Below are 27,261 nucleotides of genomic sequence, written 5' to 3'. Positions count from 1 at the left end.
CAAAGAGCTAGGTACAATCTTTGTTTTGTATAAGTTTTATTTGTGATGATTAGACCCTTATGGCAATGCACTTTGGTCTTCGTACCAACTAATGTCCTTAGAGGCACATCTGGCTTTCTGAAATAAAAGTGTAAGATATTGGGCTGGACAGGTCTCAAGAGGTCATCTAGCCCATCCTCCTGCCCCTACATAGCTAGTTGATAGCTAAGTCTTTTAAGTCATTAGTTCAAGTTGCCTCCACTTCTCCAACTTCTTAAATTATTTTTAGGCGTATTTCCTGCACATTTTAAGAAGCAGTCTTGATTCTGGGTCTGTAAAACAGCACTCATTCACTGGCACTTCAAGACTTGGCTAATAATTGATTAAGTTGAAAGAAGGATAGAGGCAGCTTTTCACTCCTGCACTATATCTACACACGTCATCTCTCTACTCTGCATAGATTAAACCAGACTCTTCAAAACCTAGTAATAAAATACAATGCTTCCCTACAAATGTGTCTTGAAAACCGTAACTCAGCTTGATGAGGTCAGTATGCAGAAGTGTTGGTAAATCAAGATAGTTCTGTGCTTGCTTTGGATGCAGGTGTCAGACTTGGGCACAGGGTGCATTAGGTTACAGGTGGTGACTATTCAAACATGAGTAAGTGATTCTACTATACTGAGCAAGCACATCAGATTCTTCCTCTTTTGGGCAATGGTAGTGGTGGTGGAAGGGAGGGGGAGGAGGATGGAGGAAGAAGGCAGTATGAATTTACAATAATATTCTTCTAAATCTGCAGAAGTCTTCCACTCTCCCTTTGGTTTCAAATCTAGCTCACCTGAGATGTTCTTGTGTAGTCTTCGTAGAGTCGGTCATATTCTCGGCTTTTTTCTTGGAACTGGGTATTATATTCATGTAATTTCTTTCCCACTGCTTCAATGCTATCCTCTTTTACAACTTGATCCTGGAATGATGAGCAGAAGGAAAGATACTCCGTAAAGAAACAATTATATTGCACAGATTTTCAGGATAAAACTGCTTAAAAATGCCTAGATATTTACATGGTAAATGTGACTCCTCTTTCATCAATATGGAGTTATAATATACTACATGCGTAATATGCAAATAAGAAATTAATGACAAAAAGCAATTTTGCATTGCAAGTGTTCAGCTTTATACTGAAAATGATGTATTTCATCATTAATGAGTGGGATATTTATTAACATAAGTTTATTTCTTAATAATGTATCTGCAGTATTTGAAGTTTTAATTATTTATATGCAAACTGTGGAGTTGGTTTTAAACAAAAATATCCATTTTTATACCCACTTTATTTTTTCAAATATTAACAGAGCTGAAGTTCTTCATGATAAATGACTCCCCACTCTGCAGTAATTTCTCTGTATTTAAGTGAAACACAAAGAAAATAGACCAAATTACCTGCTGGTACTTAGATACTGGATACAGTAATTTTACATCCAGTTTAGGATTATACTGGGCTAGAGATTCATTCCGGTAGTGGTTTATTAGCTCGACCACAGAGTTGAAAGTTAATGGGTCAGAAAAGCCATATTTTCCATCTCGATGAAATATTTTGATTAATTTGTTATTTCCTCCTTTCCTGCAAATAAAGTTTGTTGAAAAGTTAGGCATACTTCAAGTACTATTTCCTAAAAAACACCTATTTTAAATGCAGTATTGCATTTTACTGTCAAGTGTTACAGACCTAGCGTAATCTTACCTTAGCGTAAGTGTGTAATCCCCATGCATTTTGGTTGAAGCATCTCGTACCAAAAAGGTACCATCAGCAGTGTCTCGAAGCTTCTCATTTACTTCTTCTCTAAAATGAAAGCAAAAGTAACCAATCATTTCAGCTACTCCTCACTCATTCATCCTCTCACTGTGCTCTAAATTCTTCTGTTTTAAAGTAGAGTGTTTTTTATAAGCCTTCTTGATCTCGGTATTAATAAATACAGTTATTTAATAGCTTATTTAACATTGCTGTAGAACAACTGTGATATAAAAATGGTATATCCTATGTCCTCTCACTGCTGGACAAAATTATATTAATGCAAAGGTCTTTCTGCTTGTTCATACAAGCCTGCACAATTGGATCAGCCAGTGCTGGTCTAATGTACCTATATATAGTACAGTTAAAAAAGTTGCTCATATATTGCACTTGTTTGTCTGGCTTGTTAACTATTGTGCCTACAGTTGACGTTCTGGATGGAAGACAAAAAGAAAATACTTATTTCTCGGTGTTGTCCTTTCATGCTAGCATTTCATATAGCTGTCTTAAAGTAACAGAACAATCATTTCATATACTACATTCTAACTGACTGACAGTAACTTTTTTGTCATGTTTGGAATAAAACCAACTGTAATGTGTTTGTGTTGGAAAATACCCTAAAAATGGCTCTTAGATCTGTAATTTTCCTACACTTAAGCATAATACATACACACAGAATAGCATAGCAAGAACGTAAAGCCAAACATAAGAAATACATGTCTTGAGATGATTTACCTTGAGATATCTCCCCAGTACCATTCAGCATCTTGTAATGACATGTTGTTATTCATGCCGTTGTTAGTTACAGTATTAGGTTTCGGTGGCTTAGGAGGCAGTGCTGCAGATGACAGGGGAAAAAAAAAAGTTGATTATAACTCATTGAAAACCTGACCATATATTCCTTGAAATTACACATTATTACATGAATAAGAAAAAAAAAAAGTTACAAAATAGAGTTTTCCATCACTAACAGTCTTTGAAAGACATTAAAGGAATCAAGGTATTTAACTGAAAACAATATAATTCAACAAGAAAGATGTACTCCTTCAAAAAAGCATGTTATTCTTGCAATAATATATTTTAAGCAAAATATAACACCACACTCATCTCCTCCCCCTGTGAAGAAAGCATTTCAGTAAAAAAATTTCTGAAGTTTGCTTTTACCTTCTTCCACTATCTTCAGGTGAATATAAATAATAAAACATGTAAAATTTCTTTTTTTTTTTCTCCTATGTAAAGATCTTAGAGGAATGTTGCTGATTCCTTACTTAGAAGCTGAATAATAAAAGATGCAAACCTACAGCAATACTGTATATTTTAAGAAGAAGAATTGGGTTTTTGTGATCCTTAGCATTCTGTGTGATGATTTGCCAAAAAAAGCCACCACTTTAAGAAACCCATCTGTGACCCAAATATCCCTTGTGTTAATCTTAGTATTCTACAGAATAAATTGTGTTCCAAATGCCAGGACTGATTAAAAACCACGTCCCCCTTTTCTCAATGTCAAAGCTGCATACGTATACTAGTGGGTGCCAGAGAAGATACTGCAGCACTCCCGACTTAGTAGCAAGGGGGACTACATTGGAATCAGGATTAAAAATTAACCCAGCTCTTTTAGTTCTTCAGTAAGTACATCATTCCTTATGAACGTTCCTGCTGTACATATTATGACCGGCTACGAAAGACAATGTTCTCAAAGTTGCAATGAATTCAAGATAGCATAATATTTTTATATGATATGAAAAAATGATGCAGTATCAGGTATTCAATTAATATTGCTAGATTTTAAAAGCTGTTTTTTCTCAAACAATTCCAAACAGTGATTTGTAACCACTGTTTCAGGAAATAAAAGTGTTATTACAGCGTCTCCTTTAAGTCACAGTGTGGAACAGAGATAGCAAAAATAATAATAAAAGAAATACAAAATTTTAATGATATAATAGCAGAACTAGAACTACATCTGACAGAATAAAATCAAAACAGAAACAGGTCAATTCAGCAAAAATTCAATTAAGTAAGCAGACAGGTATTTCTACAGGTTATGATTCTAATTACTATAACCATGCACTAAACCACAATTTCATTCTAATTTATGAAAAAAAGAAAAAAGAAAAACTATTTGTATCAATGACAAAGTAAAGAAATCCTACATATCCACTGAGAATTTTTCAGCAGCTATTGTAAAGACGAAAATGAATTAAGTCTTCCATAATAAGACTGCAGTTTTACCTGGTGGATCCATTTCTATGTAAAACATCAAGTCTGTGCCACAATTTATATCTGTCTTAGGATATTCTATATCCAGTTCTTCCATATTCCAAACAGTATTGTACATTTGTATGAGTTTCACTGAGTAAGCTCAGATACAAGAAAAGAGTCAGGCTCTCTTTGTAATGGTGTCTTGGAATTCATTTTAAAACCTATAAGGGGCTGCACTGTAACCTATTACATCATAATCCTCAGCCAATCATGTCAAAATAATGTCACCAGACCACTCCTGTTTCATCATTTTGTTCTACATTAATCTTAAAACAATTTCAGTTTCGGAAAGAATCTACATTTAGCAGAACTGCAATATAAACCTGATATTACAAACAAAAGGAGCGAGTGGGCTCTCCTCGCCCGCCTTCCCGGCTCATTTTCCTGACTTTGCAGCATGGTACAGTCCAATCCTGGCAGGATGACAAAAGGCTGATATGCTGCAGCATGTAGCTCTTACACACACGCGCGCACAACACATGCACACTCACACACAGGGCAGCTCCCTTCAGAAGTAGGTCGGTCACATCTCAGTTGCATTATCCTGCTTGGATGCCTGAAGTTTACCATTCAAAAAGCTTTAAAAGGCTTCTGGACCTACTGTACATATTAAAGACGCAGAAGGGAAAAAAGCATGATTCTGTGTGCATGTATCCATTACACACCCATTTTACACATACATACACACAGAGGCATATATATCTCCACATAATGAAACATGGATTATCTTTTTAAACTGTGCAGATTTCTATTATTTTAATGGACACACAGGTCTGATATACTTGATATCATTATATAAAATGTGCTTACTGCAGACATGTCTTCCCCCCCTTATCATTTTGTAATAAGATACAATTCCAATCGATCTAGATCAACTCATATTGAAATCCAAAACCCAAATATTGTAATCTTACATTGAGCAGACTTGCCCAAACCATGGAAGAAAGTAAAAACTGAGCAAGATCTTGTAACATGATTTTGCTGAACATAAAAAGGCAGTCTGTCAGGATACAAGATTTAGTCTGCCTTTTCACACTGTTGCTCTACCCTGTTCTCATTGAGATATCTATCAAGTTAATTGTTTTTAAAAGCAAGAGTCCCTTGTCAGTGTGTCCTTCCTCACTTCACTTTATGTCATCAGTATCCTCCTACCATTTACAAATATTCTTTCTGAACTCCCCCCCATCGCTGCCTGTAACTCTCTCAGACCTCTTGGAAGAAACATGCACAGAATAGACTATTAATTCCAGAGCAGAATGCTATGTAAAGCAATGTGAATGCTTTATAGTCCCTATAATCTATGGGGGCAGAAAACCAGATACCAAAAATAACCACAACAAAGAGTAGCTGTAGCAACTATCTGTGCCTACATCATAAGAAATCCTGGTGCGTCTGAAATGTGCTTTATCTCACAAATACTCATTAAAAAAATTAACACAATTTATATCCTTCCCAAATATTTCACACATATCTACCCCTTCTCTGTGCCCCTCAACAGCTTACCCCTTTTAGACAAGCATTAACATACAAGAACATGTCTGGAGTACCAACAGCTACAAAAAAATGCATGCTAGTTTGCTTTATACGTTAACAAGCTTAAATTCATTCTGAAGTAGACTCTCCTCTCCCTGTTTAGGTAGACGTGCTCCAAAGATTCCTCACATTTCCAAAATGAAATAGGATACTTAAAATCATCCCAGACACAAGTCCAAACACTGAACTTGGAGGTTTAGCCCACCTGCTACCCAAACAGTTGAGTTGCCAAAGTAATTATTTAAATTAAGTTATAAAGATTTCCTACAAAGACTACATTGCTGCATTTAGGTCTCAAGTGGGATCAGTAAGATTTTTTTTCCGTTGAATAAAGGCTTTCAGGAAAAATTACTTCTCCAGGGTTTCACTGGACTGCACACACTTGTATAATCAGGTTAGCACTCAGCTCAGACTAGCCTAGCTTCCAGGCAAGAAAAGACAGGAGGCAGATGGGCAATTCCCCATTCTCTGTATAACCTGGAGAGGTACCAAGGTACTTGACTTTCATTCACTTTATCATAAAACCATGAAAGCTCTACCTGGTAATCAGTTATAGTAAAATACTTCCATGAGATGATGACGAAAACACACACAGAAATTCAAAATCACTTACTTTGTAAATTATGCATCGCAAATGCTTGCCCTTGTATTACAGCCTGAAAATACAATCCAATAACCTGAAAAGTTAATTGGTTTCCTCTGATAAAAATCTTGCTTAACGCCCCCCCCACCCCCCACCCCCTCCTTTTACTAGGAAGCTTCTCTGAAGCAATGAGGAAGAAAAAAATTCTGAAAAAGAGATTGCTCTGCTTTCCAACCAATGTTCCATAAAAATCCCTAAAAAAACTGTAACATGCAGTGAGAAAATCCAAGCCTTCTTTCTCTTCTTAACTGCTTAAAGCTCTGTGCTGTGCAGAAGGTATCCACTTACTCTGGCTCATCATTAAAAACTGAACCTGACTTTAGCACTGTTAAAAAAAAAAAGAAACCACCACCCTTGGTAGTTTGCACGTCTCTCTCAGATAAAGATCTCAGTTTCATGATTAACTTGGGCAGGTTCAAATATTTGCTGAGCCAGGGATTTCAGGTGGGGGAGGGGGAGCCAGATTAAAAGTAAAAGTTGTCATCAGCTAACAAGTGGCAAATGCAGGGCTAACTTTCTCATTTTAGATAAGTAAATGAGAAGACCATTGTAAGAGGCCTTAAAATAGTCTCTGTCGCTGGCTGCTGAGTGCAGTATTAAAGTCAAGAAGACACCATGAACAGCGAAATACAGGAAGTGGCTAACTAACTTACTGCAGAAAAAAAAGAGAATCAAAATCTTCCTTGAAAAGAGCTGCATCTCTCAGAGCAGCCCTGTGCAAGCAAAATGGCCTGCTTGCAAGCACAGCGTCACCTCCTACACACTCATGCTGGATCACAAATACAGGTGCTGCCTGAAGACCCTTAGCATGACGCTGTGAGGCATTTTATCCATTTCCTATAAACCAGAAAATAGTAGAAAAAACACCTGTCCGTATCCATGGTGTTTTCCAGTATGTCAGGATTGTTCATTTCTTGGGCAGGCAGGCGGGAAAAGGGAGGGAGCAGTTTAGGTCAAATATATTTTCCTTGCCTTAGTGTTTGTGGAGATCAGACTTGCTAAATGAACAGCACAGCAACTGAAAAGCCTGCTCCACTTTGCCTACAGAGGTTAACTTCTTTGCCAGCTATACTTTTACAAGGAAATAAATTCAAAGTGAAAGGAGAAGCAGACCACAAGATTTAATTCAGAGAAAGAAGAGAAGGGGATTAATACTTTCCTCCCACTTGTTGGAAACAGTGAGAACTTCTAGTAGCTGTGTTCCTTGAGATCAGCTTGTGCTCCTTACGGCAGTCAAATGGCTGCCGTATAAACTACCAAAATCCTATGCTACAAAATACCAAACCCACTTGTACCTCATAATGAAGTCCCAAATATCTGCAGTACATTTTTGATGTTTTACAGTTGATTGGTTAGCTTCACCCATTACAATCCTTTGCTTTTCCAGTTTTAGCCTTTGCCTACTTGAATAATTGTCATTTCTAAATATAATTTAAAGCAGCACAGTCATAAAGGTACATCCTACTTCAAATGGAGATGGTAACCTGTGTTTCTGAACTAATCCAACTTTGGACAGTAACTGATATGCCTCCTATTTACTGTTAAAATTACAGAAGAGGTTGATAACACTTCTTTGTTTATAGGGCCACAATACAGAAGCATATTCTTAAAGGAGAAAAGACAACTCAAACCTGGTTCACTGAATTGTTTCTCATTTTAAAAAGCACAGGTACCAACACAGAGATAAAAGATAAAGCTTCGTTTCTAAGTCCTTTTTTTTTTTCTTGGATTCCAGTGCCTTGTGCAAAAATGAGTTCCTAATCATTCTGCAGAAGGGAATTGAGCGTCTTGTCAAAAAAAACAATCTGGCATGCACACACCTGCATTTTCACACAATTGCCCTATCTTAACTTTTACTTAAATTTAAATTTCAAAACCTTGAGTGGTGCCCATTGAATCTATGGATTTGTATTTACAGAAAGTCAGCAGCCTACTATTTTTGCAGTCATACTCACAGTGTTCTTCTATCTATAAAGCATTTTTTTTTCTAAAACATGATGTATGAAGCAGGAAGAGAACTGATCATGTTTGACAGGCTGTGTTACACATACTTACATACAAGTACTCACGCACAAATATTCCATCTGTAAAAAATTCTAGTAACATTATACATGTTGTTTCAGTTTTACCAAACACTTTCAGTTAGGTACTGAGACACATAAAGCATAGACTACTGTAAAAACCTAAACCAAGAATACAGCATTCCTAGGTATGGTGATTAACAAAGCATTTTGCTCTCCATTAAGTCAGGCATAAACCCTGATTTTTATTAGCTTAGAAGGGGAGCCCTCTGCCGGGCGAGGCACGGACGCGCAATGTTCCTCCCGTGCGACAGACAGATCAGCTCTCCCCAGGACAGACGGCCTTCTGCACACTCCAAACCATGCTCGGCGCTGCCGACAGTCCAGCCAAGCCCGTGACACGACGCAGAAAAGTCCTGACAAGGGACGGAGTTCCTACGTATTTGTTTGTGTCCCCAAGACACTACCGACAGGACTGTGGGCTGAGCCTGACCACCGCAGCAGTCCAGGGGAGCTTTATGTCCGATTCCAAGAGGAATGCTACCACGCTTGCTAATATTTTGTACAGCTAAAAGCAAAGTGTCTGCATCTTAGCGATACTGCCAGGACTCTCACCCCATCACCAGCAAGTGAGCAGTTATGCGTAAGGCAGTCTCATTACCTCACTCATTCTTAGCTATGACCCTCTGAGTAGTAAGACCTACCTCTTCATGCTTAAAACTGCAATATTTCCCAGCTTGAGACATTATTTACAATGTTATTTACAAGCCTGGGAAGCAGGAATAAACTAGGATAGACAGTCTAGACGAACCAGCTCAGCTTGAGTTAGTGCACAGGCCATTAGAGGTGTCAGTTCATCCATACAGGACAGCAGCTCCTTCCCACCACTGCAGTAGCTCTTCCTCTGCTCCTCACCAGCCCGTCTGCCTGCGATGCCACCAGCTCCCCATGTCCCCTCGCTCTCCCGCCAAGTCCCCCTTCCTCTTTGCCTTCCTGCAGTAATACCCACCTTAATCTTACACACTCAAAGCCACTCCACACTCCTTAACACCCCCTGATCCCGAGAGGAGCCCCATCTCTGCGAGCTCCTCCCAACTCTCCCATTGTCCCACCTTCCTCTGTATGACCTGCCTTCCAAACTGCCACCTCCAAACTGGCTACGCTGCCCCGACCACCCACCACGCCTCATGGATGGCTCTGGGACCTGCATCCAGGGCAGGTCTCCAGACGAGAAAGCTAGGAGCCTTTATGACCCTTGAAAATGAACTGAAAAAACCACCTAATCTTCTATACCTCCAAATAGAGCCTATTTTTCAATATTTACTTCTAAACGAACATGCACCTTCACACCTCTGTATGATGTGTGAGATTCTGTGAGACATAAGCAGCACTGTTAGCTCTAATCTGTTACAATTGAGATATTTTCTTCTACTACTACCATTTTGAACAGCATATTTAGAGACATGAACTTTGTTTCTGACTGTAAAATCAGCATTACTCTTTAAATTAAAACCTGTATGGCTCTTCATCAAGTTGGGGTGTTAAAATGGGATGCTAAATCACCTAGCTTGCCCACTAACACCATCTTTTGGCTCTATGACTGATAAACTCGAAGAATGAGACAGGAATCAGAAAATGGATCTGGTTACCAATGATTCAGAACACCAACCATTTCTCCAATCTTACTTGTCCTGCAACATTACTTTGTCTTCACCTACTACACACATAGGCACAATGTCTTCACCTACTACACACATAGGTATTTTAACTTTAGTACTTTAACTCTTGTGGAGGGCTAAGCACTAGTCTAATTCACAAACTAAGATGCATAGTCTGCTGTTGAACACTCTGACAGAGAAAAAAAAAAAAAATCAGTCCAGAGTTGTTCTGTGATAAAAAAATCAAGTAATGGCCTAGGAGTAACTCCTGGTTTTGCATTACGGTGTGCAAAGCATCACTCTAGCTATAAGATGGCCAATTAAAGATGGCCATTTAAGATACTAATTTTAAAACATGTTAAGACATAAGGTCCAATTGCATACTTTCTATTGCTTTGAGGCAAGAAGGATAATTAGTGGGTGATGCGATAAGAAAAAACCCCACAGTTGTGCAAAGACCTCCTCCCTATTCAGATTAGTTATCTCCAACATTACATTTAATGTATCTATGTACTGTGTAACATACCACTAAAACTTCATGCACAGCTCATTTTAGAATGTTTTCATTCAGACTTGAGAATAACAGAAAGAAAAAAGAAAGGAGGAAGCTATCACTCCAGCCTGTGAAAAAGAGAAGAAACCCGGCAGCATCAGCTTTCCTTAATGTAGTGTCAAACCCTATAAATCTGATGGATATAGCCACATTTCTTCAAGCACCCTAATGATACTCTCAAGATGACTAGACTCCTTGTCCTCATTAGTAGTTCTAACATCAACACATTTCACTTTTATACTTTCCCCATATGAAGCAACTCAGGATGATATGCAACCAAGTGTTCTCTTAAGTGCAAGTTAAGAAACTCTAACTTTGAAACTTAAGAAACTCTCATGGTTGACCCTACCTTTGTAACCTCCCAATCAGTGCCTCTAGCCATATAAATTTACATACTCTAAAGCATTTGCAAACATACAGTTTAAAAAAATGTTATTAGCAAACTCTTAGAATATTAGAGGATTCAATAACATACTTTGCTTTTTAAGGCTTATAACAGGTTGCACATAGTTAGCAACTCTGTCTTGCTCCTACCAAATATGTGATTTAAAAATGGGGATTTTTGCATAAGTTAGAGGTGGGTTTTACTGTTTGTTGACTAAATTAGATGCTAACTCACAGAATCAATACAAATATAATCTAACTTTCCTGAATGGCATTTTAATATTTTCTGTGTTGTTTATTGATATTGATAAATAAATCTTTTGAGTCTCTGGATTAAAAAATATATATATGTAAATAAAGGGGGAAATCTTACTTTCTTCCAGTGATCTCTATGGGGTACTGTAGTTCTAAGAAAATTTGCCTGGGAGTAGAGTGAGAGTTAAATAAAATCTCCAGAATTTACACACACCCCCCCCCCCCCCCGACTGTATGATATGCATTCTATTGGTTTACAGGTCTTAAAAATTCACAATTCCTGTTCACTTTTTACTGAAAAAGAAATGAAAGTCCTAAGGCTGTACAAACTATGGGTACTAAAATGTTTTTAATGAGAAAGACAACTTCTTATTAAAAAGTTGTCCCACACCACTATAGAACATATGAACAACTTCTACATAGTTCTGTAATTATGCACTTTTGCACTAAGTTTGATGAAAAAAGAAAAACAGTGAGCATTTACTGTCATTAAGTTGAATTTTAATATTTAATAAAACAACGGTATATAACTTTTTTAATTAAAAATAGTTTTTACCTGGTACAGGCTGTCTCTCATTCCATTCACTTGTGATTAAAACCTCTAGGATTTTTATGTGGTGTTCAGTATTATCAGAGCTGCAAGACATAGAGTAGACAGTAAGAAGAAAAATGCAAAAGTTTACATTAGAATTAGTAAAAAAAAATTGGAAACATCTACAACAATGCCCTCCACATTAGAAGTAAGGTCAGAAAATTAATTCATTAAACTTAATTTTGTATACAACTAACCCGTATTTACAGTACAAAATATAATAAAGATGACCCACATACCTTGCTATCTGGAATCTGAAAAGCAGAGGGCTGAAAATTTCAGCCAGAGACCTTGCATTCAAGAGATTTTTGCTGGAGGCTTGACAAACTCTGAGGAAATGTTTGAGCAAATACTGGAGTGTGAGCCAATACTGGGGAGGTATATTTGGAGATCTGATGAGTTTCTTCAGCAACTGAGCATATTCCTCTGAGCTCTGCACTTCTGCAAGCAAACAGATAAAAGGCTCTTGATATCAGCACAGGAACATTCAACAAGTAAAATGAAACTATATATGACTCCTTTGGAAGCATCAATTTTACAGAAAAAAAAAATTCTGTCCTTCGTTAGTGCTGTAAGACTTCTTTCTTCTTTTGAAAACAGTGAAATGCTCAGGGAAGAGTAAAGAACAAGCATTTAAAAGTCAAATGGAAACAGATACGCATTTTGGTAAAAACCACAATGTGTTCAGAGTGTACTGGTAGAAGTCTGTCTTGTGTTTAGCGTCACACATGATTGGGTAATTCTGAGATGCACTAGATAAGTCTCACAGGTGCTGTTCTAACTTTGAAGGTTACCAGTAACAATATCCTGTCCTGAGCTAAATAACAGAATACTTGGCCCACGTGCTGAAAGCCTGTAAGCTGTACTTGTTTGAAATGACCACTGTAGATGGTGAATCTTACATGCATGTATTTCTCACTTCATAATCTGCAACTCCCAATGTACTGCAGAACACCATGACCTCTACCACATTTACTTTGTCAGCACTGATAAAAAGTTAAAAATTAGCTTTCTGCATACAGATAAGTCCTTGATTTTTCCCCCCAGTTTTTCTATAGTCATTCTACTTACTAAAATGAAGAGAACTGTGTTATCCCTTATATTTTTCATTATGTTTACCTAAAAAGGTAAGTAAATAATGCATGTCTAGATCTGAATTGAAACAGCTTTCATCAAAAGTGGTGAAGGTATATGTTTTCTGAGATGCTGCCAGGTTGTGCAGAATCTTCCCTGTTCTGTGGGTGACAGCTGGACCACTGGATATTCATAATGCTAATAAAAGCTTTTTTGTTTGACATTTGAAATAATGTGATAATCATACCTTGAGCTGCAGAAATCATGTCACTGTAAACAGCTGCTGGAATGATGGAATTTGGCAGGTCCAGAAGATATCTCTTGAGAGCATCTGATAAAGTGTGCACATCAAATGTCTCTAAATCCAACGAAGAGGCATCTAAAGGGAAAGAGCAACATACTTTTTAGACATTAGAAACTGGAAAAAATATACAGGCTTATGATACTAGGGCTTTATACCAAGCTAAAACTGCTAACTTATATCTGGTTTACAGGGAACAACTTGTAAGAAAGAATGTAAGACACAAAGAAACATCTCTGAGATGAAGAACGTATGGTGCTCAACACCATGCCCAAGCCCTTGGCATCTGATGAACCAAATGGCTTCCACAGCTGTGTGTGGCCTTCTGTCACATACAGTGCAGGGCTGAACTCAGAATAATGGTAGTGACTTGCTGCATGTTGGCAATGTCATGGAAATTTTTTAACAGGTCGCTGTTATTTAACAGAATATTTTTAACAGGTCTCATTTTACCTGTTAATATTTTGGGTAAGAAGTAAGTATTAATAAAGGGTTTGGGCAAATGCAGCTTCTCCACTGGTAGCTACTTCTATTATGACTGGAAGTTTGATTAACAACTTGGGGCTCCGAGTCTGTGAATATTTATGTGAGTAAGTTGAAACAAATATACACGTACAGAACTGGGTGCTTGGCGTTTTATGCAGCTGTTAGGATTTATCTTATAAAACTTGATATCCTTCCAGGATAGTTATGACTTGGGCTAAGGTTTAGGAGTGTCACATAAAGGACTACTTGTTAGCACTGGAGCAAGGACTATCAGCAGCAAAAATAAAAATAGGAGAATACAAAAATGCTTACTTAGTGCAAGCAAGATTAGGGTTCATCTTAAAACATGAAACTCTGGTGCAGTAAAGTCCTAAATGTTTACAAAGGTCCCGATTTGCTACAAGAATTTAGAGGTACTAATGCTGACCAACTTTCTAGGCCAGCCGAGTCCCCTGTAAAATAATTCCCACATCTATTTGGCCAGTTTAAACCAAACTCAACAAGGAGGTAGAGGAATCAGATATGTGGGGTGTCTACACATACTGTGAAAAAAGGCAGTCAAGAGGGGGTAGTGAGAGACTTAGTGCTCCTCCACCTCCTTTCTGTTTTTCCCAAAGGAAAGCTTGCAGGATGAGCTCAATTCTCATCAGACACCAAAGACTTTACATGAGAAAAAAGACACTATGAATGGATCACATGATAAAAAACTTGCAGTGTGGGTATGAACTCTACAAGAGCAATTATGTGTCAGAGAATCCAATCACAAATTCCTAAGAAATAGTTTTCATTAGTTTTATTGCTCACAGGATGTTTTTTATTTCATAAGCCAAGTTAAATCCTGGTTCTTTCAGTATTGACCCATTCTCTGAAGTATATCCCAAATTATTTTAATGAATACATGAGTAAGAATAAACTTGTGGTACTCTGCAACTCTTTGGGTGTAATGTCATAAACAGACCTGAACTATTCCATCTGCTGAGCTGGCCAGATGCAAGTCAGCTTTGATTTTGGAGCTAGATAGCACTGTGTTGAAGCTAACAGGCAGTTATCCAATTAAGATGGAGAGCATTTTAACCATAAGCAGAACAGCAGACTAAGGCAGTTCACAACTTTGAGACCAAAGACAACTTTGCTCTCTGAATTAGCACTCTGCTAATTCAAAGAAAGTGGGTGGAGGAGATGAGATCTGTCTGTACCCATGTATCTGGACACCCACTGCACCAGCTCTGTCCTGGAAGATTCTGATCCTATCTTAAAGAGAACTCAAAGATACAGTGTTACTAAAGGGTAAAGTCCTGTTTTCTTTTCTCAAATCTAATTACATTTTAAATAAGAATACATGTAAACCACAAGTTCTTGATCTCAGGAGATAGATGAACCTTTCATAAAAGCACACCTCAGTTTAGAGACTTAAAAAGGCATTCAGATAAATTAAGAAATACATTCATATTGGTGCCATAGAAAATCTGGATTTATCTGGACTGAAAAATATAGTTACAATACTAAAAATATGGCTTAGGCTGCTAGTACCACATGCATGTCTCCTCTCCCTGCTTGCTGCACTCATACTTCTTCACTCCCATCACAATCAGCAGAGGACAGGATGCTCTTTTGATTTGAAGGAACAGACAACTCATAGTATCATCTCTTGTTAATTTTGTTAATATTTGCAATTACTAAAAACTAAAAGAGCTAATTCACAGTTTGAGTTTGCTTCCTTTATCCCTTTGGCAACATGGCATGTAACAAGTTTCATTATCTAGCTCTTATATTTTTGTGCTCTTTTATGCAAGTGGAAGCTCACACCCTACATTGCACTCCAGCTTGCAAAGGCATTGTCAAGCACTCCTTACAGTATCTCCTGATCTCTCATAGTGCAACTGAGTGTTGTCATACCAGTATATTCTGGCCTGAAGCAGAAATAGAGAGTACCAAAAAGAGAAGGAAACATAGTTCAGGAAACTTGAACAACTATGTGGTGTTAGTGGTATAGCTGCATTTTACTGTCCAAAACCTAAGAACCCAGTCTACTGCAGCAACATTAATTCAATTCTCTCTTTCCCTTCCAGCATCATCTCTGTAGCAGGTAGGGAATGTGCAGCTATTGCCCCTCCACCTACTGGACCAAAAAAATGCACACACAGAACTGTATGTAAACAAATGGCTACTCGTTTGCAAAATAATAACCTGCAGCCTTACAGAAATAGTGTATCTTTATCTTGCTTCTGAACAAAACACCTTGTTTTTCTCTGTACAGCTAGATTGTCAGTCCTTGAACAAGCAAGTGACCAAGAAATGACTAAAATAGTTATTCCTGGAAAAAAACATGCAGTGGAGCCGTGAAAAAAAGACAATCTGTAAAAGTGAAAAATACCTTTCATACTAAGTGTAAAAGTTAGAAGCCCTTTTTACTTACATTTGTCTTTTTAATACCGTATTATTCAGAACCAGCACATATATAAGCTGAGTAGGGGAACAAAGAAAAGAGGAGCAGTCTGACCACAAAATCTGTCTAGTTCTTTAAGGAAGAGAACTGTACTTACCACATTCGACAATTTGTCTTAATTCCGCTAAGCTGCTTGAGCCTTGTGTTCCATACAAAGTTGAGCACTCCAGACCTTCAAAACAAAATCGATGGGATACATTAATATTCCAGTGACTGTTGCCATGACACAACATAGTTCTGTTTTCTTCAAATAAGTACTTACAGTATAAATTAGCAACATTCTCCCACCACCATCCACCTACCACACTACAAAATGTGATTGCTTTTTAAGGCTGTAAGACACCTCTTTGTACATGCAAACTGCTGGGTCTGCAGAAAGAGCTGGCCAAGGAAGATCAGAGATGCCAGCAGTCCCACATATCCTGTACAACCCTCCACGGCTGTCTGTAAAAGTCCAGGACTAGGAACAGATTCACATACACCAGGAAAGAAAACAGCTTGCAGGAGCAACAGAGGAGCCAGATCTTCCTTTATACTCTACATGCCAGCTGGAAACACCAGGTCTTTCAGGTGGATAAGAAATGAGCAATCTCAGTCAGGCCGCCCCACAGCAATGGGACAGGGACATGACAAAAGCTCTGACATGTCCTAATTAGCTTTAAAGATTTAATGGAGACTTCTAAGTTACAAGCATGCCTAACCTTTGGTACCCTATGCAGTCAACAGAGACAGAGAGCCCCTTCTATGGGACAAGTAACCCTTAGGTCACCTTCAACTATCTACAGAGCCCATAACCTCACAGTCTATATAGGGTGAGTGTCACATCACTGCTGTGAGAGAAAATGTCTGTATATGTCACATAATATGTCTGATAATCCACCTGAATAAAAGACACCAATACAGTGTTTTCATGTGAAAGATACTGTTTACAACTTTCCTACTTTAGAGAAAATAGAGAAGATGCAAGGAAAGAGACCATACGCAGGGATGCAGAGCGCCAACAATTTAATAGTATCAGTGGTGTTTCCTGGAAGCAGTGGTTGCTTGTGCAAACTGTTGCTAAATACCGGCCCTTCTCATTGATACTAGCAAGCTCCTACTCATTGAGGAAAGGCTTATGTTCTTTTAAAATGCCAGAGCAGTATGTGAGAACCTGTGTCCCCAAGGACAGTGGCCTGAGTTCGATCAGGATACCACTTTTCCTCTCGCTCCCCAGCTGTAAGGCCACTGAATGAGAAGGACCCATTGAGCTGCTCCTTACCTCACCAGGACTATGAAGGTGACATCAGAGGAAGAGCCAGGAGGAAAGAAATAGGGCAAAAGAGGCAAGACATAGTAGAAGAAAGGGGAAGGCCTCAAAAGGATGGAAAGACATCAACAGAGGAAAGCAGGAGAGCAAAAACCCATAAAAATAACACTGGCTGCTCAGCATACAGCAGCAATAAAGAACTGGCTCCTGAAGCATAAAAACAGGTCTTGTAACTTTTCATATTTAATTCTTCTTTTTTTTTCCCTCTTTGGGGCAAAACATTGCTTGTTTGGCTGTGTATCCAATTTGGATACATGGCATCGTAACATACATGGTTACAATGGCATTTCCATAACCAACCTAAGGTGCTTATCGGTTAGAAAAAGCAAAGCAATACCAAACCCTTCTGCCTTACCTTTCAATAATACTTATATTAGTTGAGTTATTACATGTCATTTGAGGTTAGCTTTGTTTTTGCTCCTACAGTCCAAGTAGCCTCTACTGAGCAGAAACCAATGCAACAAACCTTAAATTAGATTATTTTATATCTGTTGAGTAATGTGATGCATTAGCAGCTCTAGAAAGAGGAGATTCCAGCTCTGGATCTGATTCTGCAGTCTTGGCTCACATAGGTAACAAAAAACCTTGGTAGATCATTCTTCAGCCTACCTTTTTTTTCAATTGTCTCCACTATCTTGATAAGAATTGGTGGAGCAACATCAGGAGGTGCAAACTGCTCCGTAAGGTCTGGAAGTGAAAAAGCTGTAAAAGAAAAAGAAGAAAAATAAGCCAAGCTATAGTTGAATGCAATTTCTGTTTATGGAAGTCATGACACATAATGCAACCAGTTAATTTTTAAGTATGAAACAAACATCCCAATTGTCAGGCCTAAATGAGAACACTCCACAAGTAATCAGAAAGCTGAATAAAAATGATGACAATTGCATTTTTATAGCATTTTCTTTTAGGGACCTCAGTCAGTCTTAGAATCACTCTCCATATTGCCTAGGAAAAGAAAACACAATAAAATTTTGCAATCTATGGATGGGCAGAAATACAATGCAAGAAAGAAAAAATCTTTTGGTTTGAAACATTTACATCCAGTGTGCACCAGATGAGGGAGCTAAACACATCACCATCTGGGAGTTGCTGATCCCCTGGGTAAAACAGACTTACAAAGGCCTGAAATAGCAGTAGAAACAAGTATTTCACACTCATACAAAAGTCTGATAACTTCTGTTTGCTTTCAATTTTCAAGCATACTATTAACAGTATAGTTTTCTTGAAGCAAGAATTTTCTTTTCTACAATGACTGGTTAAGAATAAATAGCAGTATAATCAGAAAGGGACATTTTGCAGATTCAAACCAACCTGCATACAGATTTTATACAAAGTCAGTTTTCATGCAATCCAGTTTCTTCACGGAGAGAACATACTGTATAAAGGAATGTTCTGGCTCTGTGATGTGAGGGATGATCTAACTCTAAATGCACTATTTTTGCCAAAAGAGTAATTCAAAAGTTTTAGAGTGGTCCTGTTTAACTCTTGGAAAGCAAGAATGTTTACATAAAGATATTATTAAACTACTGCCATAAACATCTGGCATAGTTTGATGGATCACGATTGATAAACAAAGCTTAATCACTGAAGTAAAAGTTGCCAGTTGCCTAAGCGATGGTGATCTCTGCCCAATTAAACTCACCATGGACAAACAGAGAGCAATTCTTAAACGCAAATGCACACACCATTATTTCTAGAAGACTGAAACTGAATAAATTTATCAGGAGAACGAAGTAGGAGAAAAAGAAAAAAAACACAACAGCAAAATATGAATACGGAGTTTTTAATGAAAAATGTTGAGAAAGCAAAAAAATTAAATATAACACAACTGAGAAAGAGAAAGCAGACAATTTTGGCTGAGAATTCACCCTATTTTGGAAGCAACAATTATATAACTTCCTAAAAATGCAAGCAATTTAAAAGTGGTAAGACAGCAAGGAAGGTACAGAAGAAGTTTAGAAGTGCAGAAAACTGAGGAGAGAAATGAAAGACAATAAATAATAATTATTTATGAACTAGTAATGGAAGTGGAGCATACTGGGACACTGAGACATGTCCCCTGCAAAAATAAGCAGAATGATAATATGATAATGATGGAATACTTTCTAGTCCATTCATAACTGAGAAGGACATTAGAAAAACATCTGTTAGTCATAACAGTTTAACTTAGGAGGCCCAGAAAATGAGCATTCAGGAGTCCCAAAAGAGTTGCCTAAGAAGATCTCTGGCCTGCTGATGTTACTTTTTAAAGACTCGTGGAAAATCAGAGCAATTCCTGGGGATCAAAAGAGTTCTAATGCCCGATCCGCACTCTGAAAGGACAAGTAAGATGACTACATGCTAGTTACATTATCAGTCCTGGGCAAAATAAAGGAAAACCTGATACTAGATTCATACGATAAAGCAATAAAAGACAGCACTGTAACTAAGGATTGTCTGCATAGCTTTTTAGAGGATAGGTTCTGTTAAAAACCACACTACTTCCTTCCTTGGTGGCACGATAGTTAGCTGGAAAATGCAAATGAGTAGACATCATAAACTCTGAAGTTTTGTCAGATAGTTGACTTAGTATAACACTGATTAAAAGCTAAATTCAAAGAAAGCACATGTTATATAGGTGTAGCTAACCAGCAGATCTCCAAGTATAGTTATTAATGCAGAACAAGCTACTCAAGGAAGGAATAGACTTTTCATCTCTTTACATCTTCAAACCACTTTCAGGTTCCATTGCAACACCTCTTTTAGCTTAACATCATATCTGCTTTATCAAACATAAGTTGGCCTCAAATGGAAGATGCTGCACTCCAAGCAGCCTCTGCTGAAGCATGCTGAAATACAGACCATTTGATTTGTAATATTCAGATCGAATAGTTCCTTTCGACCCCAAACTATGAATCTATCTCATGATGAGGGTAAATCTATTGAAAGAATAAATGAAAAATCAGATCAGAGTCATCTCAAAGGGTATGCTATGAAAATACTCAAATTATGAGATACTAACAGACTCACAGAATGCTAAGGGCATAAAATGCATCCCTTACATGGTAGCCGAGGAAGAATAGGTTTTAAGAACAGAGTTTACATATTTTTACTTATGAGAGTAACTTTCTGCTCCCTTATGTAGCTAGTTACATTAAGTACCTTTCTCTCTCTTGCGTAACAGCAATGAAATTGCATCATCTCTGAACGAAGATGCTCATCTCTTAATTCCAGCTGGAGGCAGAGTGCAGCAACAGTCAACAGTCTAAACTGATACTGAGGAAAGAAAGGAGAGACAAAGAAGGAGAAATAGAGACAGAGGATGGAAGTCAAACCTGACAGACATTTGAAATATTGCAGGTGACAGCTCGGCAGTTCAGGGATGGTCTATCCAGGCTACTGAGCAACAGAGAATGATGCTTTCTTGCATTAACCAAACTGTGCCTTGAAATGATGGCAAGTGATACACTCCAAATACCTATAAACAAGGTGTATTTAGAAAAAGAATTCCATTTCCCACTAGATTTAGATTTTCTACATGAGCAATGGAGTCCAAGCAAAGCAAAAATGAGAACCCAATGTCAGGGGAAGACTTCAGTTCACGGGAAGAAGCCCTTGCAGGGTGAAGAAAGACACTACGGTTTGTCTCCATGGGACAAAGAATGGGGTGGATGTAGAACTTACCCAGATTACCTAAACACAGAGTGCCTCTTCCTGCAACCTACCTGATGCTCCATGCTTTTCATCTACACTTTAAGCAGGATCTTACCTTACAAACTAGGTTTGTAGCATGATCTGTTACAGAATCTCATCATTGTACAGTATTCTTGGATCAATAATACACTTAGTGAAAGTGAAAGGCTCTGGAAGCTATCCGTTTACCTTTATATTTACGCAAAATCTATAATATGTCTACAGAAAATACGTATGTAAAGCAAACATCACATTGGTCAAAAGGAAAGATTTCCAACACTCCTCTGCGACCCTAAAATACGCAATTGGAAAAATATTACAATTTTAGGAGTTCAGAGGATTTCTGATGTCTCTTCCCTATACCCCGTTCCTTTTCTCCAAAACTGGAAATTTCTATCTACCAGAGACATTACTGATCTTTTAGATATGAAGAGAGCCTTTAAAATAATGACAATCTATTCCATAAATACATAAACTGTAAAATATTTGTGTATTTGACTGAAAACTCAGGATATTCACCTCTCTTTTAATACTATGCACACGATAGTGAGACAGTTAAGCTCTACAGCAAAAAGACACACACAATGGCAGATACAAAACCTGCAGTTACCTTCAATGCAGCAGTGACAGAAGAATACATCTAAGTCACACAGTTATAGTGCTCAGCAACATTGAAAAAAGCATTAACTTCATCACCATGTAGGAGATGGCATTAACAAATTAAAATCATTTAACCTCCCACCTGTTCTAGGATTTCCTACTCATTGCGCCACTTCCAATATAATTAACTCATAGCATCATACTGACTTGTACTTTGAACTCCCCAACTTTTGCACAAAATAGAGTTCATTTAAAGGCGAAAGGCCTCATGAAACACACATCTGTCAGAAAAAAAAAAAAAAGACTTCAAAGTACTTATAGAACTGAAGCCAGTTTTTAACATTTACACAGAAGACAGTCAAATTTGAGAACAGTGCCCTTCAATTTCAAAATGCTGAGAGGAAATGGCAGATACTAAACTGAAGAAAACTACACCTGATTTTGGAAAGAAACAATTTGACTCCCAGAGCCAGACTACAAGATATCCTTGAAGAAGTCTTGATTCTAGATTAGCTGTTCCAGAAGAAAACTCAGCATGCATATTAAGATCTACAGAGGGAAAGGAAAACTTTTCAGATAGGTCAGTTTTAGTAAAAGAGAAGAGAACAAAAGCCACATGCAACCTGCATTTAGTACCTGATTTCAAAAGTATCTTTTGCTTTGAAGCATGCTGTAGCCCAGCATAGAGGTTTGGAGAACCAAATCCACTCTTAAGAATCTGAGCAACTTTGTAGATCCCTTTGCTACAATCCAGTATCAGTTTTTCACTTAAAGCAATCATTTTTTCCCCAAAATTCCTGTAATTTTTTTGAGATTCCACAGTTTCCAAAGTATTAAGGTTCTGAAAAGCTGTCATACGGTTTTCCTGTCTTCTTTCTAGTCACGAGTCTGGTAGTGGGTCTCCAGATAGTAAAGAAGCTTCTGATGACACATGATAAAAGCTAGATTTTCCACTAGTTCTATTTTTACCTTGCCACAGTGAGAACCAATGAGATGAACCACAAGCTAGGGTTCGCTCCAATCTGCAAACTCTTCCCTCTCCCTGATACAGACAGGCCTGAACAGCTCTAAGGCAACAGCAACGTGTGGGAGATGGGAGCATACCTTATGTTCGAGGGTTGCCAACACAGCTACAAAGTGCAAGATGAAACCAGCACACAGCTGCACCTTTTGGAAGGGTTCTCAGTAAAAAGAGATATTTTAGATTTAGTACCTGGCAACGACAAGTGGAAATTTAAAGCTGGAATTTGACTTCAGATGCTTCTGAGCCAAATCTTTCGTTACTGCTAGAAGAATGAAAATGAATATAAAAAATAAGAATATAACTTAAAATGTAACAATACACACCATGGAAAGGAGTTTAATTTCTAAGTATTTTACAGGAACTATATATTAACATTACTTGAATTTAGCTTTGAGTCAAGAAGATTACTCCATGCATGTTCTTGTTTCAGAAATCGCATTAAAGTTTGTGCATACATATTGCATTCGATGACAACACAGCTCTACATAAAAGTCTAATATTTGAGAGCTGAGGTCTTAAGATGATCATAACTGGCTTATGTGCATGGAGATACACTCTTTATGCATGCAACTGTATCCACTAACATAGTGAACTGTGCATCCATAGATTTACACATATCCTTGTTTGAAAATCATACAATATGTCCAACTGTGAATGGTTTGACCAGCACTGAAATTAACTGTAATAAACATAAGTATATTAATTAACGCAGAAGAAGGAATGCAAAAGTAAGGGTCATTGTCAAGCAAGTTGTAAGAATGCCTCCAACAAGATTAGCCAGCAAACTATAAAGAAACAGTGGCTGATCAAGCACCTAAAGTACTTTTGCCAGTGGCACCATCAGTGGCATAATGCATGACAAGGTGTGGACAATGGAGGGTTTTCCACAAAGTTCAGCACCCATGCTTGCTATTGAAAATTCTGGGAAATGTGGGAGCTTGCTTTCTTGATTGAAGTTTGATTGAAGTTAAATATCATAACTGATATTTAAGCAGTTATGTACTCTACGAGATAGGGGAAACAGAATTCAAAAAATGTTCCACTATTATCACTCATCTTTCCTGAAACAGAACCTGAATTTCAATAAGGATCCATAATGGCTGAATTTAATCACTCATCAGTATACGGTGTCAAATTCAAGTGAAGATGCATTGGAAACGAGGGCAGTTTGGCATTCCTGCACAGCCTTTAAGGCAGTGGTATGAATTGAGGCAGTCCTGTGTACTCCTGCGTGCTGACTGCTAGTGACCCCCAGACCAGAGACAGCAGTGCTTCAGGAGACTGCACTGAGAACGCACTGAAAGCCATGCCTGTGGAAACGTGTTCAGATCCTGTAACACTGGAAAGCACCAGGAGGTGCCTCCGCATGGGTGACGGCACAGCCCGATGCTTCTCATGGCCCTGGTGGCAGCTGGTCCAGATGCAGAGCCTCAGCGGTCACGGCCCCCTCAGCACCTGCTTTCATCAGCTGGGGAAAAAAGGCTACACGAACCTCACAAGCCGTCAGAGAGTGAAACAACTCTTATTGACACAAAACTCCTAACTTTTAGTGAGAGGGCATTTCATAGTCCATTTTAAGTTTCTTTATAGTCTTAAGAAGCATCAAGTTCCTGCAGAAACTTTCAGTAGAGCAGTATGCAAGATTAAAAAAACCCTAAACCCTATGGAGAAAGTTTCCATAGAGATCTGTGCTTTGGGTTCAATGCCAGACCAAGACAGAAAAAGAGGAGTCTGGTATTACAAATAAATACCGGAGAGAAATTCACTCTGAAATTTGAGGATTTTAACCTTGCCTTGGCATTTGTAATTTCAGAGAGCCTAATGGCATTTAGCAAACGAACAGGCAAACCGAGTATTCAGAACTGCCTAACTGCTATTAGCAGAAGGTTTTCACTGGGCAAGGATGAAAGAAAAGGTGAGAGCGAAGACAAAGAAGTTGATGTCACTGTGTCTCAGATAAATCGAGGACTGAAATAGATAGTAAATTCAGCTGCAACTGTTGGAAGAGAAAAATACCTCTCCTTAGACCCTACTGACTCAAGATGATTTAGTTTGGCTATAGTTAAATTATCCTAGAGGCTGAAAGCATCACTGAAAATGGCAGGAGGAAGGGCTGTTCAGGGCTCAACCATCTTCTCCAGTACTGGTTTCATCAGAAAGATTTTAAAAGACAACACTATTAATGGAAAAATATGAAAAAGATTTAAGCTTCAGTGAATTTGACACATCGTTACAAGTGACTTAATAAGTCTGTCTACTATTACTTGTCTTTTATTTTTATCAGATGTCATCAATCAGGCAGACTGCAGACTCAGAATACCACAGAAGCCTTGGCAGGCAAAGGAGACTAGATCCACGAGAAACGAAGAGAGGTGAAGACTATCCCAGCACTAGAAAAAGGAATGGTCTGGCCCACCAACACTATCAGCCTTCAGGCTCACAAGAAGCCCGTTTTTATGGAGGCAGAAAAATGTCTGCGAGTCAAGATTTATTGTGATATGAATGACCGCAGACCTATGAAAAGGAATAATAGGGAAATTATGCCTGCTGGTGACCTTATGTGACTGGAGTACAACTGGGAAGCTGGATGGAAATACCACCAATTCTAAAATCCTTCAGTATTGTGTGGTCAGCACAGTCTACTTCCTCCATTGGTCAGCAGGTGTTTGGTATGAACTAGAGGATGAAGTGACAACTTAATTCAGATCTTCTCTGTTAATGGTACGCTGAAGATTTTAGCCACAGAAGGAAATACAGATCTGTACTGAAAAAATGGTTTATCACATCAGCAGTCACTCCTCTTTTTGCTTCATCTTCAGTGGAGAAATACCTGAATAAAGGAGAACACCTTTCCCAGGGCATCTCAATAACAACATTTAACCCTCACGGATAAACAGTACTCTGTTAATTCGCTTCTGGACTTCAAATAGCAGGACTTTTTAAAGCATCCATATTTCTGCTGTGATCCTACATCAGTAGTACAGAGTGACAAGAACTTTTCCAAGGGGATTCTTCCAAAGGATGACGACTGCAGAAGGTCTCACCAGCATGACCTTCTGAACTCCAGTCAGTCCCAGCGTACCGCTCAAAATGCAAAGCCAGCATCTCCAGAATCCTCTGTGTGAGGTAGGTACTGACAACATTGCCTATAAGCTTGTTATAGGCAATTCAAACTGACTTTTGTACAAAAATGTACACAACTTGTTGTAATATACATGGCACTTAACAGAATAACACCAGGCAGTCATTTTTCCAGGAGGACAAATGTATATTAAGATTGGGCCATTTATAGTCCAACCCACTGAATCTAGGAGGATCGGGATAAAAACTGAATGTTACTTCATTTTATCCTGGCTACACATAATATGTGGAAAAAGACACAGTCACCTGTATAAATCCATGCTGTAACTGAAACAAGTCAAATACTTTGCCTAGATACTTTCCAGGGTTATCAGCACATATATGCAAGCAGTGATCTGATTGATAAAATATCATATGCACAGTGATTATGCAGGAATTTTGGGGGGCTGGGAGAACTAATTCCTCTTTTCATCCCCATTTATAAAGTTGTACCAGCTGTACTCTCAGGGCTAAGGAGAATAAGGGGCAACTATGGGAACAGAGGGGAAACAAGCCCAGGCAAATACAGATTAGTGCAAGAAGATAATCTATAAACAATAGATATCAGAACTAGACAGAACAAAGCTTTGATTTTATATAGAAAGTCATAATGTATAATGTACAAATTCTCCCAAAAGAAATCTGGGGTCTCTTTAGCCTTCTCTGACACAAAAATGAATGCTTGTCACAGAGCTGCTCCATTAATCAACAAAGAATTCCTCCAAGACAAAACAAAAAAAGAAAAAAAAAAAAGACGACTGTGTCTGGCTTGAGGAAAGTTTAGCTGCACAAATAAGCAGAAAAATAAAACCACCAAGCAACATAGTGCAGAGTACTATATTCCTTTATAATAGTTTAATACTTTTAATAATGGCTGCTAATCATGTTTCACACCTATTAATTTAATGTTTCATAAAGCCCTATTTCTATCGTCTGTTGAAAGGGAAGTGATACTGTCTGTACTGGGAAGGAATTCTGTACATAATATTCTATCAGATTAAACCTCAGTAACTTTATGAATTATGAGCTGTCAGGCACTTTTCTCATCTGCTACAGAATATACTTCTTAGAAATAGGAGCTATAAATAAGACAACAGATGTTCTTTGTTGGCTTCAACTGAAGCACAGATAATTTTTTAAAAGCAGCCTGTAGTTAAGACTGTTGTAAAGACAGTATTCTGCTTCCCTCTATGGGTGAGTTTTTGCAATACTCCTTTTCAAACTGGAACTGAATTCAGGATTTGAAATGGCTGCAACTATTTACAATTAGTATTAACATAATTAGAGAAATGAGAAGCCCTGTTCTGAGGAAAAATTGCAAGGCTTATGAAAAAAATATTAACTAAGTGCAATATTCTGGCATGCAGTACACTGCACTGCAAAGCCATACATAATGCATAAACTGTTTTGCAAAAGAAACCCTCCCAAAAACCCAAGGAAGAGATGGGAAAACCACCTGCTTATTCAACTCTTCTTTCAGAGCTGTGAGATACGCAGAAACAGTAAAATAAGAAATAAGTAAGAATGTAGTAAAAGATGCCTTTCTGCTTCTAAGTGGAGGAG

At 38.1% G+C, this 27,261-nt stretch overlaps 1 protein-coding gene across 4 annotated transcripts in view; it reads right to left on the bottom strand.

Annotated features, from left to right (window-relative positions):
• PIK3R1 (phosphoinositide-3-kinase regulatory subunit 1) overlaps positions 1 to 27,261 on the bottom strand; it is a 60,477-nt gene that overhangs the window by 8,523 nt on the left and 24,693 nt on the right. For 2 of the 4 annotated variants that reach the window (XM_072859355.1, XM_072859356.1), the window contains 9 exons: positions 17,892 to 17,984; positions 16,071 to 16,145; positions 12,988 to 13,119; positions 11,906 to 12,107; positions 11,631 to 11,710; positions 2,504 to 2,606; positions 1,721 to 1,819; positions 1,420 to 1,600; positions 818 to 943 (listed from right to left, as the gene is read on the bottom strand). In XM_072859355.1, the coding sequence (XP_072715456.1) occupies positions 818 to 943; positions 1,420 to 1,600; positions 1,721 to 1,819; positions 2,504 to 2,606; positions 11,631 to 11,710; positions 11,906 to 12,107; positions 12,988 to 13,119; positions 16,071 to 16,145; positions 17,892 to 17,984 (1,091 nt within the window). Of the gene's footprint in view, positions 1 to 817; positions 944 to 1,419; positions 1,601 to 1,720; positions 1,820 to 2,503; positions 2,607 to 3,997; positions 4,240 to 6,173; positions 6,276 to 11,630; positions 11,711 to 11,905; positions 12,108 to 12,987; positions 13,120 to 16,070; positions 16,146 to 17,891; positions 17,985 to 27,261 lie in introns of those variants that run through there. The other 2 variants (XM_072859359.1, XM_072859358.1) reach the window with 2 other exon arrangements.

This window comes from Ciconia boyciana, chromosome 4, assembly GCF_034638445.1.
Source record: "Ciconia boyciana chromosome 4, ASM3463844v1, whole genome shotgun sequence".
Lineage (NCBI taxonomy): Eukaryota > Metazoa > Chordata > Aves > Ciconiiformes > Ciconiidae > Ciconia > Ciconia boyciana.
This window is presented reverse-complemented; position numbering and strand designations above follow the sequence as displayed.